We start from the raw sequence: 23676 nt of genomic DNA on the forward strand, positions 1-23676 counted from the left end.
GATAAAGTCTATTTGATCATAATGTGGTTGGGTTGGACATAGTGATTAATAGTCATTGAATTAATTGAAAAGACACTTTTAAAAAATATTAAAAACAAATATAAAATGAAAATCGTTGTCATTTCTTAAATTAGATGGTAGCTGTTTTCCTCGAATTTTCATAGAATTTCTTGTCCTGAGTTCCAAAGATTTTGAGAATGTAAAATTTTATTTGGAGAGTAAACATGGAATATACAATTATACATTGATGCGTTTCATGGTTTCGCTCTAATAAAATATCATTTGTACTGTGTAGATTTTCAAATTATCAAGCCTTTTAACATACTATTAAATTAGTCAACTAATATGTACATAAGACCAAATTAAACTATAGAACGAATTTTGTACTTTCCGTACTGGAGATTAGTATTTAGTATTTAGGGCTTGGTTGGGAAGCTTTTAACAGTAACTTTTTTTTAGCTTTTGACTTATAAAAAGTAGTAGTATTAATGTCTGGTGCAATTTTCAAAATCAAATTGCGCCTTTTTAAGAAGCTATTTAGGAGCTTATAGAGAAGTTAAAAAAAAAATGACATCTTTTATAATGCTACTACTTTTCAGTACATTTTTATAAAATAAGTACTTTTAGAACTAAAAATCCAAATACAAAATATTTATTTGTAAGTTACTTTTAATATAGTCATTTACTGTTTAAGCTATTTTTTCAAAAGGAGATTAATTAAGTTGTTTCTCCAAACTGGACCTTAGTATTTAGGATTTAAAGTTTGAACCGAAAATTTTGGAGGTAGACTTGTATTTGGTGGCTCATTGTGGCACAATGGCAGATTGGTTAGTCTTGTCTTGTCTTCTCTGTTGCACCACCACCAAAGGAATTGATAAACCCATACAAGCTTGAATTAGTTAGTAGGCAAAGCATTCCATGAGGATGTGTAATATATTGCAGAGTCTCCCCCGAGATAACTTTTATTTTTTGCAAATAGGTGCTTCATAACATTTAAAATTAGCTAATAGACCATATAATTGAATAAATGTCAAACATTGTTAAACCACTTTCCAAGTTTCCAATTTTTTTTTCTTGTCCGACACCTAATCAAGAATACAAAAGTTTTTCAATAATAATAATAAGTGCATAAAAAAACATTTTCTATAAAATTCTTTAAAACGCTTATTAGTAAAATTCTTATTTTATACATTATTTTATTGGAATAAAGTAATGCCAAGCTTTTTTTTTAAAGGTTTTAGGATGGCAAGTTCAATTAGTGTTTGAACAACGAGAGAAGGTATTAAACACGTGTAATTAATGGTATGAGGAATGTTAGGCGCCAGCAATTTTTGTGATTTGTAACCATCAAATAGCCATTAATGATGGTTTTAATGGTGTGAGATTGGTGTGAGATTTCATCCAATGGTTCACTTTTCTTTGTTGGTTATATGCTGGCCAGAATTTAATAAAGTTACTGTCACCCTAGACTTTTCCTAATGGTATATCATATTATAAAAATGATTAAAAATGATATTTTTCAACTCTGCAGCAGCGTCTCAAGATATGTGTATTTCCTGAAAAACATTATATTTCGAGATTAAAATCCAATTTACTTTATACTAATTAAAAAGCTAAAACGCATTGTGAGTTAAAAATTCGACATAAATATGAATAATATTGGATTTAGGGTAGAGATAATTAGTTAAATTTTAAGTTTATATAAGTGAAAAAGCTAAACATAAATTTAGTAGGTCTGAAAGTGATATACACGGTGGGTTAGGTTATAACTTAAATACCTTTAAATATTTTAGAACATGTTATGTATATAAACTCGATTACTTTATATATTTGAAATCCAGTGTTAGATATGATATACACACATAATCAATGTGCCGGGATAGATAGGTTAGAGATTGGAAATGAAGTTAGTACAACTAACTAAAAGAGCATGATTGCATGATATCTCCAAAAAGAGATCAACCAAGTCATGATTATGCTTAAGCTTGTTATATAGCACAAAAATAGAAAGCATGATTATGTCGAAAGAAATTATTATTCTGTAGAAATCAACAAAGAACTAAATGATATAACAGTTAATTAATTAATATTATAACTAAAGATATAAGGAGTTAAGACGGCAAGAAGTGGCTAGCTTCTTCTAAACTCCAATGACTAATAAAGTAGAAAAAGGAACATGACTGATTAATTGAATCACGTTTTTTCTTCTATAGACCTACAACTTTCCATGCAGATCAAAACATCATACAAGCTACTTTAAGATTTTCCACAATGTGTACCATCTTTCTTTGATTCTTTCTCCATTACAAAAGTATATAAAAAAAATATTATATTGGACGGGTATACAATACATGCATTCTTTTAATGGTTTATGATGTAATGAGCAGTTTTAAATGAATGAAATATATATATATATATAATCTAAAATTTGCACATGGTGAGAATCAAGCCAAGGACATTAGAACTAGCAGTGCCTTGAGACTTGGATAACCACTAAGCTAGCAAAACAATTGTATTTTTATTTTTTCAATAATAATATTAATTCATATTCAATTAATTTATAATAAAAATTTCAATTATTCTACATCTTATCACAAATCACTTGAATTTTTTATTTCCTTGTTTGGATAATAGTAAGTACTTTATTATTAAAAGAAAACAAATTAAAACATATTTTATTGATAAAATTTTTTAATTTTCTACTATGTTATGTATGTATTTATTATTCTATATCTTTTAAATTTGTTCATTATGATTTTAGAAAATTTTAAATTGTAAATTATGATTTACATTATTTTGTTTTGTTTTATTTTATTCTCTAATTTTTTATTTTTATTATAATTTCATATATTTATTTAATTATTAGGTCAAACAATTCTATCAATGATCCATCGATCGATTTACATTTATTATGGTCGTCGTCATCATCATCTACCTTACTAATGAATGAAAAGATCAATGGAAGATCTCAACATCAAGTTGATGAATATAATGAATATTTTCTTTAACTTAAAACAAAAATGTTTTATGGTTATTAATAATACAATTAATTTAAATGAATTTACTCAACAAGCTAAGACTTATCATGTATCCTAGAAACAAAACAAATCTCTTCACGAATCTTCTATTTTTAACAAATTGATCCAATTTAGCAAAAAAATAATTTCATTTTTCTTCTTATATATTAACAATAAATGTCCCGAAACTCGTTGATTAATTATCAAAGTCAGAATTCTTTGTTAATAAAAAAACTAGAAATATTCTTCTTTTCCCTTAACAAAATGAGAAATATATATGGATGATAGATTAGGGTTGTAACGTTTTTGTGGTCTGTGATTTGTTTATTAGATAATTTAATAATTAATCTGCGAAGAGCGGGGAATGGAGTAAAGAAGAAAACAGAAAGACGGTCAAAGCAGAACAGAAAACACAAGAAAGTAGAGAGAATAAAAATTTGCTTGAACACCACGATTATAGCAAAACACGAAGAAAAAAAAAAAAGAAAAAGAAAAAGAAGAAGAAGGAAATTTTACTGCCGATATAGTAGATGGTGCGTATCTTGATTTACAAGGAAGAATTTTGTTTATCAGTGCAACAAAATTTTGACCAATATTAGTATATTACATATGTAGTTCAATTAATAAAAACTATTAATTTAATTGATAATATTAGGGAGATAATAAAAAAATATTTCAAATAGTTTAAGAAAATATTTTTTTTCGAGTTATCTCTTTTTTAAAATATTTAAAAAAAATAAAAATAATTTTATGTTTGGATATCTCATGCAAATTTTTTTTTTATTTATCAATTATGTTTGAATATAATAATATAAAAGTATTTTTTATTTATTTATTATGTGAAAAAATATTTTTTAAAAGAAAAAATTATTTTTTTAAATTTTTCTAATATTTTTATTTTTATTATTGAAAGTTTAATTTGTAAATATGTTAAAAAATAAAAAAAATATTTTTTATTAAATTTTTTTATCAATTTAATAACACTCAAATAAATATTAAATTTATTTTATTTAATATTTATTAATTTTGATTTAAGCTGTTTGAATTGATTTTTTATTAATTTTTAAACATCATTGTAATTTAATAAGAAGTATTGGATTTGAACACATCGTTAACAGGGCAAATCACAATAATAAGTTAAGGGGAGCAAAATTTTACACGAATAAGCTAAACTGAAAATTACTTCATGAATCCACCAATGCACGTTTATATGTTCGAACTAGCTAAATTCGAACTCCATTTATACGTAATTCGAATCAGCTGGGTTCGAATTATACACACACGCACACACTAATTCAAAACACACGCACACACTAATTCGAATTCGAATTACACACAGAAATTCGAAATTCGAACTACACCACACACGCGTTTCCAAGTAATTTGAATTTGACTGATTCGAATTATTCATGGTATAATTCGAATTATGCTGTTAAAAATTTAATAATTTATTAAAAAAAATTTATTAAAAAATTTATTAAAAATTAATAATTTAAAAATTAAAAAAATATATATTTTATTTCATACATTAAAAAAAGCTAACAAAATATTTAATTACGAGACTTCTTTAAAATATTAATGAGCTATCAATTCGAATTCTATACAATACTCTTTTGTCCATTTTTAATAGCTCATGAATATTTTTTAATAAATTTATTTAAATTATACTACAAAAAATATTTTATCCTATGCAAAACAATTTAAAAAAATGGCTTAAAAAATATTAAGAGTATGTACTATAAAAATTTGTAATGTTCTAATAACTTAGGTAAATACATGCATGTACTTAAATTTTAAATAAAATACTCTACATAGTCAATAATAATTTAGAAATGAAAGAAAATATTTTATTCTATACAAAATAATTAAAAAATATATTTTATTCTATACAAAATAATTTAAAAAAAGGCTTAAAAGATGTTATGACTTATGAGTACTATAAAAGTTTGTAATATTTTAGTGATTTAGGTAAATACATGATAAAATTTTTTTCTTTAATTTCTAAATTATTAGTGACTATGTAAAGTATTTCTTTAATGTCCTAGGTCATTAGGACATTACAAATTTTTTTTAAATTATTTTGCATAGAATAAAATATTTTTTTGTGGTATAATTTAAATAAATTTATTAAAAAATATTCCTGAGCTATCAAGAATAGGCAGAAGAGTATGTATAGAATTTCATATAATTTGAATCAGAGCTCAAGAATAGGCAGAAGAGTATGTATAGAATTCCATATAATTTGAATCAGAGTGATTCGAACTTCCCATGCGTAATTCGAATCATGTAATATCTCACCATATAATTTAAATAATTTTATTAAAAAATTATCATGAATATTTTTTAATAAATTTATTTAAATTATACCACAAAAAAATATTTTATTCTATGTAAAATAATTTAAAAAATGGCTTAAAAAATGTTAGGAGTACTATAAAAATTTGTAATATCCTAATGACTTAGGACATTAAAGAAATACTCTACATAGTCGATAATAATTTAGAAATTAAAGAAAAAGTATTTTTATCATGAATTTACCTAAATCACTATAATATATTAATATTACAAACTTTTATAGTACTCATAACTCATAACATCTTTTAAGCCATTTTTTAAAAATTATTTTATATAGAATAAAATATATTTTTTAATTGTTTTGTATGGAATAAAATATTTTCTTTCATTTCTAAATTATTATTGACTATGTAGAGTATTTTATTTAAAATTTGAGTACATGCATGTATTTACCTAAGTTATTAGAACATTACAAATTTTTATAGTACTCCTAACATTTTTTAAGCTATTTTTTTAAATTGTTTTGCATAGGATAAAATATTTTTTGTAGTATAATTTAAATAAATTTATTAAAAAAATTATTAAAAAATATTCATGAACTATTAAAAATGGACAAAAGAGTATTGTATAGAATTCGAATTGATAGCTCATTAATATTTTAAAAAAGTCTCGTAATTAAATATTTTGTTAGTTTTTTTAATGTATAAAATAAAATATATATTTTTTAATTTTTTTAACAAATTTTTTAATAAATTTTTTTAATAAATTATTAATTTTTTAACAGCATAATTCGAATTATACCATGAATAATTCGAATCAGTCAAATTCAAATTACTTGAAAAACGCGTTCGTGGGTGTAGTTCGAATCACCCTGATTCGAATTATTGTGTGTAATTCAAATCAGGTAGATTCGAATTAGTGTGTGTGTTTGTGTATAATTTGAACCCAACTTATTCAAATTATGTAAAAATAGAATTCGAATTTAACTGGTTCAAACTACATATAAATATGCATTAGTGAATTTATAAAGCAGATTTTGATTTTACAGATTTGTGTAAATATTTTCTCACCTTAGTTTATTTGAGTTTTTTGCCCTCGTTAATATGAAACTATAGAGAATTTTGAATCCTTTATTTACGCAAAAATAAATATCAGTCTGACAAAAATTTTACGAATAAACATAACTCAACTAACAGTGGTAGTGCTAATTTTATCAGAAATCTTAAAATTTGAATATTGAATATATAACTCTTATGAAAATATAAGTCTCTTGACAAATTATTGTATGTTACGCGTATACAAACAATCATGTTAAACCAAATTAATTATTTATATAAAATATGTGTTAAAATATGATTATTTATATAAAATATAAATTAAAATTTAAAAATAAGTTAAATAATATACACATTTATACATAAATTAAAAAATCTTAAAAATTAATCGTTTTTTTAATTTTTACCAATATTTAATCAGTATAAATATTAAATTATTTTTAATAAATAAATTCTATTAATTTATATATATAAATTTTGATAAATATAGATATAAATTATATTAATTTATATATATATAATTTAATAAATATATGTATACATTATATATTTTATATATATAAATTTTTATAAATATAAATGTAAATTATTATTAATTAAATATTTGTGTAAAATAATAATATTTATTAGTAATATAGTATTTTTATACTATAAATATAAATTTGGTCCAGTTGAACCAAGCATGGTGAAACCATCATCGTACGGTTCAAGCAGGGGGCAGGGGCTTTTCAATCAAAGTGTCAAAGACCCAAAACCCCAGAAGTCAACTGTTGGGAGGGTCATAGGGCCTACAAAGAGGCTGGATTAGAAAGAGTGCTCGTCATAACCGTCCATTTATAATCAATTTTGTGAGAGTTAGCTCACTCGTTTATTTAAATAAGTGTCGATAGTTTGAATTTTTTATTGTGTAAAAATTTATTAATTAATATTAAATCTTTAAATAAAATATAAATTCACAATAAATTAATTTTTAATTTGTTAAAATAAAAAAAAAGTAAAAAAAAAAAGGTAAAAACGTCCATTGACTCCATTCATTCACTTATTCATCAGAAGACTGAGGTGCCTGGCCAATAATAGCGGCGGTGGTGACTTATCAAAAGGCATCAATCTCTTTTTATTTAGTTAAATTATAGAAAAAAGTAAAATTATTTATTTATATTGTAATTTGTAAGCAAAGGAATTTGACCAGCTTAAAGTGTATATGGTATATTATTGGAGAAAAATAAATGCTTAGTTTCAATTATTTGAAGAAAAATTAACATTGCAAATTCTTTAAAAAAATTATATAATTAGGTCAAGGGAATACCAATAATTAGATCTATTAAGAAAACTTTACGTATAACTATTTTTTATATATATCATTTGGAAGCTTCTAAATTCTAAAGAAGTTTTTATAATTATATATATCCAACAAGTTTTCGACTTATTTTTTAAACATTTTTTTATTTTTTAAATTAACAAATATGATTAAAAACTAAAAATATATTACTTTAATTTTAATAATATTTGTAAGTATTGTTAAGTTAACTAACTACCCTAATCACTGTAACTATAAACACCATAATAACATGCGTTTTATTATTATTATTATTATTAGACCACACCTTCATTCAACCCTACACAAATATTAAAAATGAAAGAAAAGAATTAGAGTTAATTTAATAAATTAATAAATATGTGATATGTATATATTTCTTAAAAGATTTGATTACTGAACTGAACCACCAGTCGACCATTTCAATTCAACGCTGTAATGGCTCAATTATCTGCAGATGGAAATGATTCGAAGTTATTTTCTATATTTAATTAATTTGATAATATATGGAGCGAAAATGAATGTCACATACACCTAAAATAGAAAAAAAGTGTTAGGAAGCTCCATAGACCAAATCAAAATACACTTGATTACGTAAAACACTCAACAAAACTTGTGATAATGGCCAACAAAATAAGTGTGAATTTATAAATCTGTTAAAATCTAGACGTGGATACACATTATTCATACATTACATGTCAAATTGAAGGACTAAAAGCTTACCTTTGAACAAGGAGAAAAAAATGGGAAAAAGAAGAGTAAAGAGAAAAGAGAAAGAAGAGATTGTGTTGAAAATATTCAAGGGTAGCTAGGGACATAAAGGACACTTCACATACATATACATGTTTACTAGCACACTTTTTTGGTCCATGATTCATCTTTGTCAAGCTAGCTAAGTCTTAGTTGCCCTCTTTTCATGCCGAGTCCATTGTCTTATTTACTCTCTATAAACACAAACATTGCATACACACTCCTCTCTCTCTCTCTCTCTCGTTCTCTCTTTCTCGCCATGGGAGGAGATGCTGCAGGACTCTCCATGGATTCTTCCGATCCGATCCGGAGGTTCTTCCTTGGCAGTAATAGCCCTGTTATTCTCAACTCTTTTCCTCAAGACAAGTGGAATCATGAAAGCGCCACCACCACCGCCTCTTTTCAACAAGTCAACCTTTCGAATCACGATCATCATCACAACACGAGACAAGAGTTAGACTTCTTCGTCACTCATCACAACGACGACAACCGTATCGCCTCTTCTTCTTTCCCTGCCGCCGACCACGATAACAATCATCGTCATTCCTTGGAATTCAAAGTAAACGTGAGTTCTGCCACTCATTGCATTCTTTTAATTATATATATAGCTCCACACTAACTCTAACTCATGAACCATGTGTTTTAATCATAGACTGGTCTGAATCTTCTCACTACCAGCACTACGGAGGACGATCACGTAAATTTGCAAGACAGAAGAACTAAACTTGAGGTAAATGAAATGAAATGAAAGAAATTGTTCATATTACAGTACTTATTAATTAGGTAGTTCAATTAAATTAAATAATTTTGTTGAATAGGAGGTAGGTGTAATTGAAGCGGAGATAGAGCGAGTGAAGGAGGAGAATGAAAGGATAAGGGAGATGATTGATGAGGCAAACAGTCATTACAGTGCGCTTCAGATGCACCACATGAATCTCATGAACAAGAGCAGTGACGATGAAAGAGTATTGGTTCCAAGGCAGTTTATGGATCTAGGCTTAGCAACAAATTCGCACAATTGTTCATCATCACGATCAAGATCAAAATCACCATCAGGGAATAGTAGTGGTGGTGATGGAGAGAAGAAGAGAATGAAAAGAGAAGAAAGCCCGATGAGGGAAGAAGAAGCAAACAAAATAGAGAGGTCAAGTAGTCCAGCAAAACATAATCTTGACCAAGCTCACGAGGCCACTATGAGGAAAGCTAGAGTTTCTGTTAGAGCCAGATCAGAGGCACCTATGGTATATATCTTTCTTTTTATTTATTTTTACATTCCTCCTATCCTGGTAGCTATATACAAATTATCAATTATCAAACCAATCATCTCAATAAATTACATATTAAAATATCAAAAATATATATTCAGTTCAATAATATAATATTTAATTAAAAAATTAATTATTACCATAAAATACATATCAAAATATAAAATATATATTAAAAATAATTTAAATAATATATATATATATATATATATATATATATATAGATAATAGCAGATTTTAAGAATTAATTTTAATATATAAATAATATTTTTATATAAATATATAATAAATAATTTAATAATTGATATTTTTATATATATAATTTTTTATTATTTTTAATTTCACACTTAACATATTTTTCTAAGAGTAATGAGATAGGTTTTAAAGTATTTTGCAATGGAATAATTCTGAATTTTAGAGGAAAAAAATTGCAAAAAACTAATTTCCTCTTAGTAAAATGCCCTCTATAAAATGTCTTTGTCATGCTCTCTGTTTTTTTTCTTATTTTGTCCTCGTTTAATTTTTTTTACAGGAAAAGCATATATATATATATATATATATATATATATATATTAAATTTTAATTTTTTAAAAAATTAATACATTTTTAATAAAATCTAATACAAATACAATTTAAATTCAAATTTAACATAATAAATAATAACATACACATAAATTTTTTTAACATATAAATAAAATAAATAAATTAAAATTACTTACATAACTTATATATAAAAATATTTAACTAAATTTTCTTTTCACGAATCTTCATGGGATGGGTACCTGGCTTCAATCTCCGCTCTGTGAGTTTTCGTTAATCTTTCCATTGCGAATAATTCTCGAAAGTGTGAAATTTTTTTGCCATTTGGGCTGGATTTTTCCGAATAGATGGGAGGAATCTGAAAGATAAAATAGGTTAATTATTGTACATGAACTTTGTTTTTTAATTAATAAAATTTCAGGCATTTATTTTATATTTTTTAAAATACAAATAATAGATTTAATACAAAATTATTTAAAGACCTAAATATATAATTTTAAACATATATACTATTCTAAAAGAAATTAATTAATTTCTGTTAAGTGTCATTATAGAATATATTTTATACGGATATTTAATTAATCACATAATTAGATGACATAGTATAAGAGTGCCCTTATTAAAATTATTAAACTCTATTAAAAACAATATATGATATAAACCAGTACTGTTTGTGTGTTTGTCCTTTTTGGAGGCTAATGGAAAACATGTTAATTGTGTCAGATAACTGATGGGTGTCAATGGCGAAAGTATGGACAGAAGATGGCTAAAGGAAACCCATGCCCTCGAGCTTATTATCGTTGCACCATGGCTTCCGGTTGTCCAGTTAGGAAACAGGTATGTATATATATCATCTCTCATAATCTCTCTATCTTCGCATTATTTAGGTCAGTTCAAAATTAAATGGATGATTAGTTTCCGATACAATTTAGGAGCTGATCCATGAATTGTTTATAGATATTACCTGCTCTAATTATTTATTATATCCTTCCATATTAAAAATACTTTTGGCTCCATATATATATATGAACAAGATCATTGAAGAAAAAAAGTTGTAATATTATTAAAGGATTTTTATCAAGCTAATAGGGTTTTTACTTTCTTTAATTTTTATAATAAAATATTAATGTGACTTATTACTATATAATAAAAGTCTAATTCTTACTTTAGTATTCATTTATTTTTATTCCATAACAATAAATGAATACTAAATAAAAAATATATATATTTGGTACCATAAAACAAAAACAGGTGCAAAGGTGTGCAGAGGATAGAACAGTGTTAGTGACAACATATGAAGGGAAGCACAACCACCCTTTGCCACCGGCAGCAATGGCTATGGCGCAAACAACTTCCTCAGCCGCAACAATGCTTCTTTCTGGTTCATCAATGTCAACCAATGACAACACCACCCTAATCAACAATGCAACAAACTTCTTAGCAACAACACTTCTTCCATCTTCTTCATCATCATCATCAGCTGCTACTTCAACCATGGCAACAATCTCAGCTTCAGCACCATTCCCAACTATCACATTGGACCTTACTCATGATGACTCCCCCATCAACAACAACAACAACCACCCTTTTCAGTTCCCAATAAGGCCTAGTACAATTCCACAAATACCCTTCAACATATTTGGTGGTAATAGTAGTAATAATAATAGCAATAACCAATCAAAGTTTTGTGGTCTACAAATGCCTAATAATAATAATAAAGATCATAGTAATAGTAGTAGTAGTAGTAACAATCTTGTTGATACAGTTGGTGCTGCAATTGCATCTGATCCAAACTTCACTGCTGCTTTGGTATCAGCTCTTAGCTCCTTTATTAGTGCTGCTGCTCCTACTCAACAAAACAACATTAGCAATAGCAATGACAATGGCAATGGCACACTCAACAACAATAGCTAGCTACCAATGGTGGAACCAATCATTATTAGTTGATCCCTTTTAAAAAGTTTTTATTTTTTATTTTTTTATTTTATTCTAATTTGGCTGGTTATTTATGACCGCACCGTTTTTTTTATTAGTTTTTATTCTCATTTATTTGAGGAACTTGCTTAGGGCATTAAACTTTAAACTATATATTACTATTTGACAATTAGACAGAGATTCTTTTCTGATCTTTTTTTCTTAAATAATTTTAATTTTGATTTGGTTAGGAGAGGTTTGATATTTTATTTATTCAGTTTGTATGCTCAAATGAATTAAATTTGTATAGCAAATCGAATGAAAAGTTCATACACAGAAGTGACCTCGTTAGTTTCCCATTTTGTTTATTTATTTATTGTAGGGTGATTACATATATGTTAATGGATTTTGATGCTTGTTTATTATTTTATTATGAAAAATTAATGAGAACCAATTATAATGAGCTAATATCAATCAATTATTCAATTTCTATTGTAAAATTATTTTTTAAAATTTAGAGGTAGAATTTAGGATATAAAATTTAAAATTTAGGATTTAATTAGAATTTAGAATTTAAAATTAAAAGAATTAATTTATATTTGTTGGAAAAATTAACTTTTCAGTTAAACTTTTTATTATATATATGATTTTTGTGGTAAAAATATGATAAAAAATTAAAAATAGATAAATAAAGATAGAGATTTATATATGAGAATATAGAAGTGTTCTTCATGAAATTCTCACAAATAATACTTGATAATTTATGAGAATGAATTTTTTATTCCACAAAAATGATACACAATAATTTAACACAAGAGTTAGGATAATATAAACTTGTAACTTTTTTTTTAGAATATATTTATAGATCAAGATTTTGAATTAAATAATAATAAGATATTATTTACCTAATTCACTTATTAATTAGTAGAAATACATTATGAAAATTTATGTTTCATTAATTGATAATGTTCTATATTTCATTATGTATAATAATACTCCATATTTTATTATGCATGATAATGCTCTATGATGACATCCACAATAATATCATTTTATAACCATTTTAATTAATTTTATGGATTTCCTTTGTAATTTTCTTATGCTAATAAAAAGATAATCCAGAAGAGAAAAGAACAAAGAAAGAAGATTAAAGAAGGGAGATAGCACGCAGGCAGTTGCGTGTACATAGTGGCAATGAGGAAAAAGAAAATAAAGAAAGAAAGAAAGAAAGAAAAGGGTCTGAAATTGAGTGGTTGATGAAGATATGTCACAGCTTTGACATTACTGTGATTTTGTGAGAGAAAAGGAAGACATACTCAGAAAGAAAGTGTCATGTTTAATTTTCTCTAAATACTTCTAAATCTCCATGCTACTTATTTTGGATCCCATCTCAAAATTTCTACATCAACTACTACTTGGATTTCCCTCTTTCTTCATTATCTCGATCTTCTACTCGGATATGAAAAGATACTTTCCTTTGAAAAAAAAAAGTTGAATAATTCATCCCAAAAATATGAGGTGAAGGTTTTGCGGTTGTTGTTTTTGTTATTATTATTATTTGGGTAAATAAGTGAAGATTTTAATATAAACATCAAATTGTTTTTTTTTTACAAAAAATAAGAGACTCAAATCCGCAACATCTTAATTGAGTATAAGAAGATTATGCCATTTGAGCTATAACTCATTGGTAACATCAAATTGTTGTTTGTACTTATTTAGTGGATTTAATTAATATAAGCATACAATACTCAGATATAAGTTTGGTAAAATTTTTTAAACAGGTATTTGTACTTTTCAAAAATATAAGTATCTTATTTTGCAATTGATAAATCAAAAAATTTATATACCTGTGTTTATAGTTTTTAAAAGTTAGGGATGCTTTTGAAAGTATTTACGAAAGAATCTTTTAAAGTTGGTTTATGCATATCAAAATTAAAAAGTCTAATATAATCTTATACATTAATTAATATTTAAATTTAATTCTTACATTAGTATCTAATCTATTATAGTATCTTTAAATTTTAAAAACTATTTTAGTAAATACCTTTGTTGTTATTTGTAATTATCAAAAGTTATTTTTAATTTACTAAACACAGATATTACAACTAGGGCGGGAAGTGAGTTAAGCCAACTCATGAGCCAGCTCAAGTTCGAGCTCATTAATAACTTGATAACCTAAACTCGTAAGCTGGTGAACCAAGCTTGAGATTGAAATTGAGCTCATAAATTAAATGAGTCGAGTTTGAGCTTGAATAAGCTTAACTCATTAGCTCGTGAGCTGACTCGATTATATATATATATATTAATACACATATCCTATATGTATTTAATCTATATTTTTAATATTATATATATACATATGAAATAGTAATATATATATATACACACGATCTTAATTATTTAAAATTTTATATTTATTTTTTATATATAATTTTGATGTAGGACATAAATAAAAAATTTACAATTTATTGATAGATAAACAATATATAAAATTGATCTTTTTAAATATTTTTAAAATATATAAATTATAATTTATTGATATAGAATTATAGATTATATTCTTATTATTTGATCAAGCTCGTAAGCTTTCGATGAGCCAAGCTTGAACTTAAGAAATAAGCTCTTGTTAGCCGTGAATCAAACTTAATTTTTGTGAGTTGAATTTGAACTTGGTTTAGCTCAACTCAACTTGGTTCACTTCCAACCCTAATTACAACTTTTAAAAAACCCTAATTATAACTTTTGAAAAATAAAAATTTTGCCAACCTAAGCCATAAAAACAGGATAGATAGTTGTCTTTGATTAATCACTATAAGTATTGAAATAAGATAAGCGATTAGCAATGACTGATGGTTTCTTACTTTCTTATAATCTTATTCACACTATATCTAGGTTGCTGATAATGGTGAAGAAGTTACAAATTTCAATTCATAAAACTTATTATTAATCCCTTTTTATTGCAAAAATTATGTCTAGGTGACATACAAACCAAAATGAGTAAATGTTTAATTTAGTTTTCAAAATTTAAATCACTCACAAAAATTAAGTCTTTGACTTTTGTAAATAATCAACTAAGTTTTTTAAATTCAAAATCGTATAATCACATTCGTTCCTGATTATTCACCATTCTATTAGGAATTAGGATATTGATTTATATTTTAAAGATATTTTTTTATTTATCTAACACGCTATTAAAATTTTATTTTTGAGACTTCTGAAATAATTGGTAGAGACCAATTTAGGTGCATAGCAAATCAAATGGATTTAATAGTTTTTTTCAAGTCCATGCACTTTTAATTTCCACTTCGTCTATATACATATCATCATTTCACATTTTCAACTGTTTGTCTGCATACTTTTTTTTTTTCCTTTCAAACTTTCATTTTTGGTATTTATGTAAACCAAATTTAGCACTTTTTCATCCTATGCATTACATGAATATTATATTTTTTAGATTAAATTTGTATTTCGGTTCTTTTAAAACAAATAATAATAAAAGAAACAGAATCACGTGTTGAAATGAATGTTTATCTTGTTGTACATATTACTATTTGCTAGTTTAAGTTTAGAAGTGCACCTTCCCATTCTTTTCAGTTCAAAGCCAAAACTTTAGCTTTGAGCATAGCAAGTTTCTCTTACAAAGATGAGCACTTCACAGGGTGTTATTACATGAAAAGGTATATTATTCATCATTATATAAACATTAAGCATGCATGTAGAAATCAATTAATTTTCATGTTATTTCAACTGCCTATGGAGCTGCACGGAAGGAAGCCCAAGTTGAAAGTGGATCAAGTGTTGCTGTTTTTGGATCAAGTGTTGCTGTTCTTTTGAGTGCACTGGAGTTGCATCTTTGATTAGTGAATCCTTAGCAGCCACAAAGATGGTTAGTTTCACTTCTGTCAAGTAATTCAAAGAGCCAAATTGTGTCAAAGTTGTCATCAAGATATGATTTTCTGGCAATTGATGGATGTAAAATTCAAATTATGCAGCTTCAGATAGTTTTATAGGAGCATATTCTGCTTTAAAAATCACACAAGTTGCAGTCTGACAACTATTCTGTGTGAATATAAATAAAGAATAGTTTGATGCATGTGTGCAATAAGTTGGCAGTCATTTTACTTCACAGTTGTAATGCAAATAAAAAAAATTTTTGATATGCAATATAACTTTATCCTAGTGCACAATGTGCACTCATAAATATTTTAATAAGTAAGGTGTTCAGTTCCTACTTTGAAAATTATTCTTTCAGCGAGTAACTTTGCTAATTTAAGCTCCTAATTGCAGGAACAAGTGAACAATGCTATATGATTGACTGAAAAATTGTGTGACCGAATTCATTGTCAATTTGTCATCATACAACAAAAGTAGACATACTCTTTGAGCTTGTCATCTGATTCTCTATTCTAATCTATTGTATACAACATGTATATGCTAATCTATGTCAATCTTCTATGATCTGAGATTTATAGCCCATTCAAGCCAGAAGTGATTCTTTGGAAGACATGTTCGCTACAAGGAATAGTGAGACCTCCCATGGGATGATCATATCCAAACTCTTCTTCAGCTTGACTCAACAAGTCTTGGAATGAAGGTTGGTTCAAGTATGATACGGGGATCACAAAACGCTTTTGATTCTCTCCAACATACACTGCAAGATACCCTTTTGGGAGTTCCACAGATTTTGAAGCTGCTTGGCTAGCTGAGAATGATGATGCCCTTCGAATAACAGGTAAACGGAAGCCCATTTTTCTGTATGTATGTAAGTGTTGATGCTTAAGAATGCTAATGAATTGTGTTGTTTCTTGAGACAGAAGGAAATGTATTTATAGATTTTAAGATTCTTTGGAAGATTATTATTTCCAAGATAAAATTATTGTTGAAGTCATTACAGGATTGCGGGGTATACACACGAGAGATCACATGGTGCTGCTGTCTTAGAAGTGGTTAAGAGTGAATGCCCCCACCTTCTCAAAGAATAGCCAAGACTGAAGCCATTGCAATCAAATGAGATAAGATCAAACTGAAGCCTTATATTTGTTTGTATTAATTGGTATTCCATGCTTTTGTAAACATGCTTTAGACATGTCACATTTTGTTCTTGATGGCTATAAATCATATGTCCATATCGCTTTATGGACATGTTTTAAGACATCTCATATGAATCCTTTCACGTACTGATGTACCCTGTGATCTGTTTTCTATTGCAATAAATGTATTCATATCCACTCTGCATCAGTATGAAGAGCCAACTTATGTGATATGTCTTAAGCATGTCTGCGACATAAGTAGTAGTCCATTAAATCAGCTTTGTATTTAACCATTTATTAGCTTCTCAGTTGTCTCTTTCAAAAGGTGGCAACATTGTTTGGCAAGAACTCTCAAATCTAAAGTAATCTTTCACAAACACAATGAAGACACTACCATGTGATCTTCGTTTCGCCCTTGTCTCAAAGTAGGCCTTATCGAATGGCTAATTATTCAAAAACTTATAGATGGTATATCTATATATAGACGGTTACCCTTGCACTCTAAGGCAACACAAATCAATAGCAACAACAATTCTTCTTTACACCCTTTGTGATCATTTGCATTTTTATTAGTTTGAAGCAAAACAGATCAATGGGATTTCGATTACCTGCTATTAGAAAGGCATCATCTGCTGTAACCCAAGCAGCATCAGTCCCAAAAGGCTATCTTGCAGTCTATGTTGGAGAGAAAATGAAGCGGTTTGTGATTCCTATTTCCTATTTGAGTCAACCTTCATTTCAAGATTTACTAAGCCAAGCAGAAGAAGAGTTCGGATATGGTCATCCAATGGGTGGTCTCACTATTCCTTGCAAGGAGGATGCTTTCGTGGATCTCACGTCTCGCTTGAATGGACTATAGTATAATCCAAGGAAAACAAGACTGACTTAGATTAATTGAGAGACAAATTTGTACAGCAGGCACTTGGAATTTTTCTTTTTTACTTCCTTTCTATTGGAAGATACTAACTACCATCTCATTGAGATGTCAAGGATGTAATATCAGAAATTTTTTCCCAAGTTCAATGAATTTAAACACCTTATCCCTAAGGACTTGTATACTCTATTCTTTGCATATGATCTTCACTTTTGAATGCATCCATGTGACATGAATGCATCTAAATAGTAAATGCTTTACTGCTGGCAAATGAATCTCCTGCTTATGATGAACAGCTTTACTTCTCTAGATAGTAAAGACAGTCACAAATTATAGTCAATGATTTTAGCCATGTAGAAGAGAGAAGATTAAATTATTTCTCTGGGTAGTAGTTATTTGGTACAAGCAAAAGAACTGTCATGTTGAAATCCATATAGATCATTCTCTACATCTTCAGTTTTGCTATTCCAGCAAGCTAGCTAATTTGTTGAAACAAATCAATAACTCTTGATTACTTAAGCCACTTGGGCAAATCTATTAGTTTATGCTATTACCACATATTCACACTGTATTCTCTCCCAGATCAGAAGCTCACCAACTTTGATTGTTTCACTTGAATTTGACATCCCTCTAAAGCTTGTCTTCCTAATTTTTACAATGATTTACATCTTGCTTTACTTTATATATATAAAACTGTAACTACTAACTAGTATATTTGAAACCATTGCAGAATTGTACTCTTAATTTTCAATTTTATGAATGAAATAGATTGCTCATTTTTATGGCCATATTTTAAGATTCCAATTTCATATAATATTAGTTGGATAATCACTGAATCTGTGTGGATTGCAAATTTGTAATTCTTGTTATTGTTCTTCAAAAATTCTGGGCAATTTGGACATGTTTAATTTTATTATGATATTGTTGCATATATTAGAGATCATTCATATCAGACAAAGGCAAACAAATTCCGACAATGTCATGCTATAACTTTCTCATTTAACATTTTTATACTTTCCAATGAATGATACAAGGAAGAGATCAAAATGGACAATGTTTATGTACAAAATTTGTCTCAGCTAAGCTATGTCAGTCTGTATTAGAACAATTTACTGCCCAATCAATTGAGAAGTGAGGTTTAGGAATTCTTCCTCACTGCATGGAATTGTGAGACCACCGGTTGGATGTTCATATCCGAATTCTTCTTCTGCTTGATTTAGTAATTCTTGAAATGAAGGCTGGTTCAAGTAACATACAGGAATCACAATCCGCCTCGTCTTATCTCCCACATAGACTGCAAGATAGCCTTTTGGAACATTAGTCCCTTTTGATGCAGAAAGTGATGCCTTTCTAATACCTGGAATGCGGAATGCCATTGTTTCTTCTTGTTGATCGAAAGAAAAAGAAATAGATTGTTCTTGAAGGATTTGTATGAGAGAAATATGTGATTTCTGATATTTGAGGAGATGCAACTGATTTGTGTTGGTTGAGAACACAAGAAGAAGTGTATATATAGTTGCTATCCTGAAGAAATTATTGAGATGAAGCTGTAAAATGGGGTCTACATAGTGACAAGGGTTAGCAAGGGATCACATGGTATTGTCTTGGAGGTCTCTTTCAAAGATTAGGACCAAGGAAGTTAAGTGAGAGTACACATCCCACCTTCTAAGGTAATTGCTAAGTAGCTAATATATGATATCCACTTGAAATAATGAAAATGTACACAAATTCATAGGTGAAGGATGCTTCTTCAAGAATTGTAGATGTACTTAAGGTACTCCTTGAGACATGCTTTAGACATCTCACAAGCTTCTTCAAATTGACAATACAACTGATAATGAAATCTGTTGATCTGAGGCCAGAGGAGAACCGATATGAACCTCAACTTTTCAGTTACACCAGACTATAAACCACACACCATGAAATTTGCAAAACATTGCAATCTGTTGGCCTACCCTCTACAAGGTGGACCTTGAATTATGTAGTTTAACAAGCTGATACATATGAAAGTCCGCTGAGACAATACCATGTGAACTCTTACATGCCCTTGTCTCCTAACTGGTCCTATCTGATACCCTTCCTCCACCAATCATTCTAATATCGGTCTGTTTATAACATATCCTTTTATCTATATATATGTTCATGGTTGCAAGCATTTAGCACCAACACAACTACACAAGTCATTCACATCCTAAAGCAAAAAAAAAAGAAACTCAAAAAATTGCATCTTGTTCACAAGTCATATCTAAGACTAATATTTCATCAACACATACATACAACAATGGGTTTTCTTTTGGCTGGTATCAGAAGAAAGACATCATTTACTGCAAACCAAGCAACTTCCAAAGTTGTGGAAGTCCCGAAAGGCTATCTTGCCATGTATGTTGGCGAGAAGATGAAGCGGTTTGTGGTTCCCATTTCTTATTTGAATCAACCTTTATTTCAAGAATTACTAAGCCAAGCAGAAGAAGAATTTGGATATGATCATCCAATGGGTGGTCTGACTGTTCCATGCAGTGAGGATGCTTTCTTGGACCTCACGTCTCGCTTAAACTGACTTAGCACAAGTCCTGCCGAAGGAGACTGGCATAGATTAGTTGAGAGTGAAACTTATCCTTTTTTGTAACAAGAATTGAGAGACAATTTTGTGTAGCTGGAACTATAGTATAAGTTTTCTTTGTAGCATAACATCATCTCATTGAGATGGCAAGGATGTAAATATCAGAATTTTTCCTCCCAGTTTCAATGAATTTATAGATTTCTTCTCGAAAGATTTATAGACTTAAGTGCTTTCCATATGCTCTTCACTTGTGCATTCCTTGTGTTTCTGCTACTGTTGTATAAAAAAGTTTGCATTAACTTTATGAAATGCTGCGAATTTGCTTCCAAAACCCCCCTTTCTAACAGTTGGCCCTGGATCTGTAAATTGCTTTATGACATGAAGGATTGAATCATTAACTGATTCTCAGTCATATGGCTAAGTTAAATATATTGGATCCAAGTTTATATTATTAAATGTTCCCCTCATTATTATTATTATTCTTTTGGGTTGTGAGTTCTGGAAATTTGCTGCAATTGAACTTATGATGAAATGTTGTATTCCTCTAAATGGACATATTATCACTTTTTATGATTGTTTATCATATATAAATAGTGTCGTTGCCGAAATCCAAATAGATAGATATTTCTATGCAGCAACTTCTGTTTTGCTTTTTCATCCAGCTAACTAAAATTGTTCAAATAAATCAAATGACTTTTGAAGCATGAATTTAAGCAGGCATTAGGTTGTTCTCAAAGTCTGTACATCCGTTTTCGATAACAAGGGAGTGCCTCTTCCTCTAAGAAATCTATTAGTCCTTCACATATTTACTTTAGTAGTTTTAACAAATTGTAAAAGAAACTTTATTCTGATATTGCCACATATATTGATATTATTCAGGTTGAACAAAAAGCTGTATAAGCGAATAACTTTCTCATTCATAAAACATTTTTACATTTTCAAAGGAATGATACAAGGAAGATACCAAAATTGACAATCTTCAAAATAAGAGAAAGAGCCTTCTTTACAAAATTTTGTCTCATCTAATCTATGTCAGTCTCTATTAGCACAATAAGAAATAATTCAGATGAAGCTGTAAAATAGGGTCTACATTGTGAAATGATCACATGGTATTGTCTTGGAGTTCATACATCATATTCATACCCCACTTTCTGACATAATTGCCAAGAAACTACACATATCAAATCAAAGACATCTAAATTAAAGCAATGTAGTTGTACTCAAGATACTGAATTAGACATGGTTTGGACATCTCACATGTTTCTTCAGATTTAGAATTGCTATTGACAACGAAATCGGTAAACCATGTCCACAGCCTGATCTATATCTCTGAAACAAAGTGTTTTGAGGCCAGAAGAGAACCAAAATTGGACACATGATAATGATCCAATATGAACCTCATTTTTGAGTACACCGGATTATTAACATATCCCTTAGAATTTGCAGAACCATAGGCAACATGATCGAATCAAACTTGCTGTTTTATACATAAATTTACCTTAAATTATCTAAGACAACACCATGTGATCTCTTTTATGACCTTGTCTCCTAATAAGTCCCATGGCAACCATCTCCTACACTTTCTCCACCAATCATTCAAGTGGCATTATGTTTATAGCATATTCTATTATCTATATATATGCTCATGGTTGCAAGCATTTAGCAGCAACACAAGTCATTCACATCCTAAAGCACAAGAAACTCGAAAACTTACATCTTATTTTCATTTCTTAGACTAGTATTTCTTCAACACATACAAAAATGGGTTTTCGGTTACCTGGTATTGTAAGAAAGGCATCATTTACTTCATCTTCAAAAGCTATGGAAATTCCAAAAGGTTATCTTGCAGTTTATGTTGGAGAGAAAATGAAGCGGTTTGTGATCCCCATATCATACTTGAACCAGCCTTCATTTCAAGACTTGCTAAGTCAAGCTGAGGAAGAATTTGGATATGATCATCCAATGGGTGGTCTCACAATTCCTTGTGAAGAAAATATGTTCTTAGATATCACTTCTCGCTTGAGTTGATGCTAGCACCATCAAGATTAGGCTGACTTAGAAATAGATTACACAACACAAATTTTGTAACAATCTCTTAACCTGAGAAAGATTTTCTCCATTTTTTGTTATCCTACTATTCATCTCAATGAGAAATTTATGCACACAAACATTTGTCTGCCATTTTCTCCTTAAATCTAAATGTATTGTTAAGTTCAAAGGCAATGACAAGCAGAAAGTGCTGCTCATAAAATCAATTTTCACTATGTTGTACAACAAGTGCAAAAGAACCAGCAGGTAACTTTTATGATGATAGTAAAAAAAAAGTTATGATAAAAAAAGGCAGTAACTAAGTATGAATTTGCATAATCTTAGTTTCAATAATGATAACTTGTTTGGTCAATTCAATTATCCAATTATCACTATAGGATGATTATCAGCTTCAAGGACCAGTCCCTATATTTACCATGTCCCATTTTGCTTTCATCTGTCTTTGAAATCTCTGTGGACCCTTCCCAGTTTGAACATGGTGATCACTGAAATGTGGCCTCTGAAATGACAATTGGGATTGAATCTTATCCATATTTTAGAAAAGATAAAATAAAATAGAAATATTAATCTAGTTGTATTCCATAATGTGATGGTAACAATGTATGATAATGAATTATTTGGCTTATGTTTGTGCAATTGCCTTTGATAAAGAAATATTATGACAATAATCATAATCAATTGGACACCAAAAAAAAATCATAATCAAGTGTATAATTATCAATCGTGAGAATAATCTTTTTAAATAGATTTATGTGGTGTTAATTTCTATTTCTTAAGTATTATGTGTCAAGCTTTTAACAAAATTCAGGAAAATATTATTTTGCAATGATGATTAAATTGGAAGAATATGGGAACAACAGATTAACAAAACAATTTTATTCTGTGTTGCAGAGACCATGAACCTCATTTGTTGTTGTAGAATCTAGTAACAAATTGGCTAAAACTGTTTCAATAGAAATGTGTATTTTGTTCCATGATCAACTCAAGGACAAATAAGGAACTATAGTCTCTA

General features: G+C 28.2%; 5 protein-coding genes across 6 annotated transcripts; 4 read left to right on the plus strand and 1 right to left on the minus strand.

The window, feature by feature from the left end:
- The first annotated feature begins 8524 nt into the window (after nt 1-8524).
- Nucleotides 8525-12485, plus strand: LOC107632718 (putative WRKY transcription factor 31). Of its 2 annotated transcripts, none has more exons than XM_088509072.1 (5): nt 8525-8997; nt 9085-9162; nt 9254-9673; nt 10961-11074; nt 11489-12485. In XM_088509072.1, exons 1-5 carry the CDS (start codon nt 8599-8601, stop codon nt 12149-12151), a joined length of 1674 nt encoding a protein of 557 aa, XP_088365198.1. In that variant the 5' UTR covers nt 8525-8598; the 3' UTR covers nt 12152-12485. The 2 variants fall into 2 exon arrangements, with proteins under 2 accessions (XP_088365198.1, XP_016191869.2); XM_016336383.3 differs by having other exon boundaries at nt 8527-8997; nt 9251-9673.
- A 3977-nt stretch (nt 12486-16462) lies between these two features.
- Nucleotides 16463-16968, minus strand: LOC107629984 (auxin-induced protein 15A-like). The gene has a single exon (XM_016332968.3). The coding sequence runs from the start codon at nt 16897-16899 to the stop codon at nt 16618-16620; it is 282 nt and encodes a 93-aa protein (XP_016188454.1). The 5' UTR covers nt 16900-16968; the 3' UTR covers nt 16463-16617.
- Nucleotides 16969-17309: 341 nt separating this feature from the next.
- LOC148569925 (auxin-induced protein 15A-like) lies at nt 17310-18239 on the plus strand. The gene has a single exon (XM_088509073.1). The coding sequence runs from the start codon at nt 17774-17776 to the stop codon at nt 18038-18040; it is 267 nt and encodes an 88-aa protein (XP_088365199.1). The 5' UTR covers nt 17310-17773; the 3' UTR covers nt 18041-18239.
- Nucleotides 18240-20308: 2069 nt separating this feature from the next.
- LOC107629983 (auxin-induced protein X10A-like) lies at nt 20309-20871 on the plus strand. Its single transcript, XM_016332967.3, has one exon. The coding sequence runs from the start codon at nt 20337-20339 to the stop codon at nt 20610-20612; it is 276 nt and encodes a 91-aa protein (XP_016188453.3). The 5' UTR covers nt 20309-20336; the 3' UTR covers nt 20613-20871.
- A 1176-nt stretch (nt 20872-22047) lies between these two features.
- LOC148569926 (auxin-induced protein 15A-like) lies at nt 22048-22866 on the plus strand. The gene has a single exon (XM_088509127.1). It carries the CDS (start codon nt 22377-22379, stop codon nt 22641-22643), a length of 267 nt encoding a protein of 88 aa, XP_088365253.1. The 5' UTR covers nt 22048-22376; the 3' UTR covers nt 22644-22866.
- The last annotated feature ends 810 nt before the right edge of the window (nt 22867-23676 follow it).

The sequence above is a fragment of the Arachis ipaensis genome, chromosome B3 (assembly GCF_059453495.1).
Source record: "Arachis ipaensis isolate K30076 ecotype BB chromosome B3, ASM5945349v1, whole genome shotgun sequence".
NCBI classification, from domain to species: domain Eukaryota; kingdom Viridiplantae; phylum Streptophyta; class Magnoliopsida; order Fabales; family Fabaceae; genus Arachis; species Arachis ipaensis.

Bases quoted from the DNA above. Each gene is read 5' to 3' on its own strand.
- LOC148569926 (XM_088509127.1), top strand. From the start codon at position 22,377: ATGGGTTTTCGGTTACCTGGTATTGTAAGAAAGGCATCATTTACTTCA.
- LOC148569925 (XM_088509073.1), top strand. From the start codon at position 17,774: ATGGGATTTCGATTACCTGCTATTAGAAAGGCATCATCTGCTGTAACC.
- LOC107632718 (XM_016336383.3), top strand. From the start codon at position 8,599: ATGCCGAGTCCATTGTCTTATTTACTCTCTATAAACACAAACATTGCA. The intron at 8,998-9,084 runs GTGAGTTCTGCC...TTTTAATCATAG, and splicing joins CCTTGGAATTCAAAGTAAAC to ACTGGTCTGAATCTTCTCAC. The intron at 11,075-11,488 runs GTATGTATATAT...AAACAAAAACAG, and splicing joins GTTGTCCAGTTAGGAAACAG to GTGCAAAGGTGTGCAGAGGA.
- LOC107629983 (XM_016332967.3), top strand. From the start codon at position 20,337: ATGGGTTTTCTTTTGGCTGGTATCAGAAGAAAGACATCATTTACTGCA.
- LOC107629984 (XM_016332968.3), bottom strand. From the start codon at position 16,899: ATGGGCTTCCGTTTACCTGTTATTCGAAGGGCATCATCATTCTCAGCT.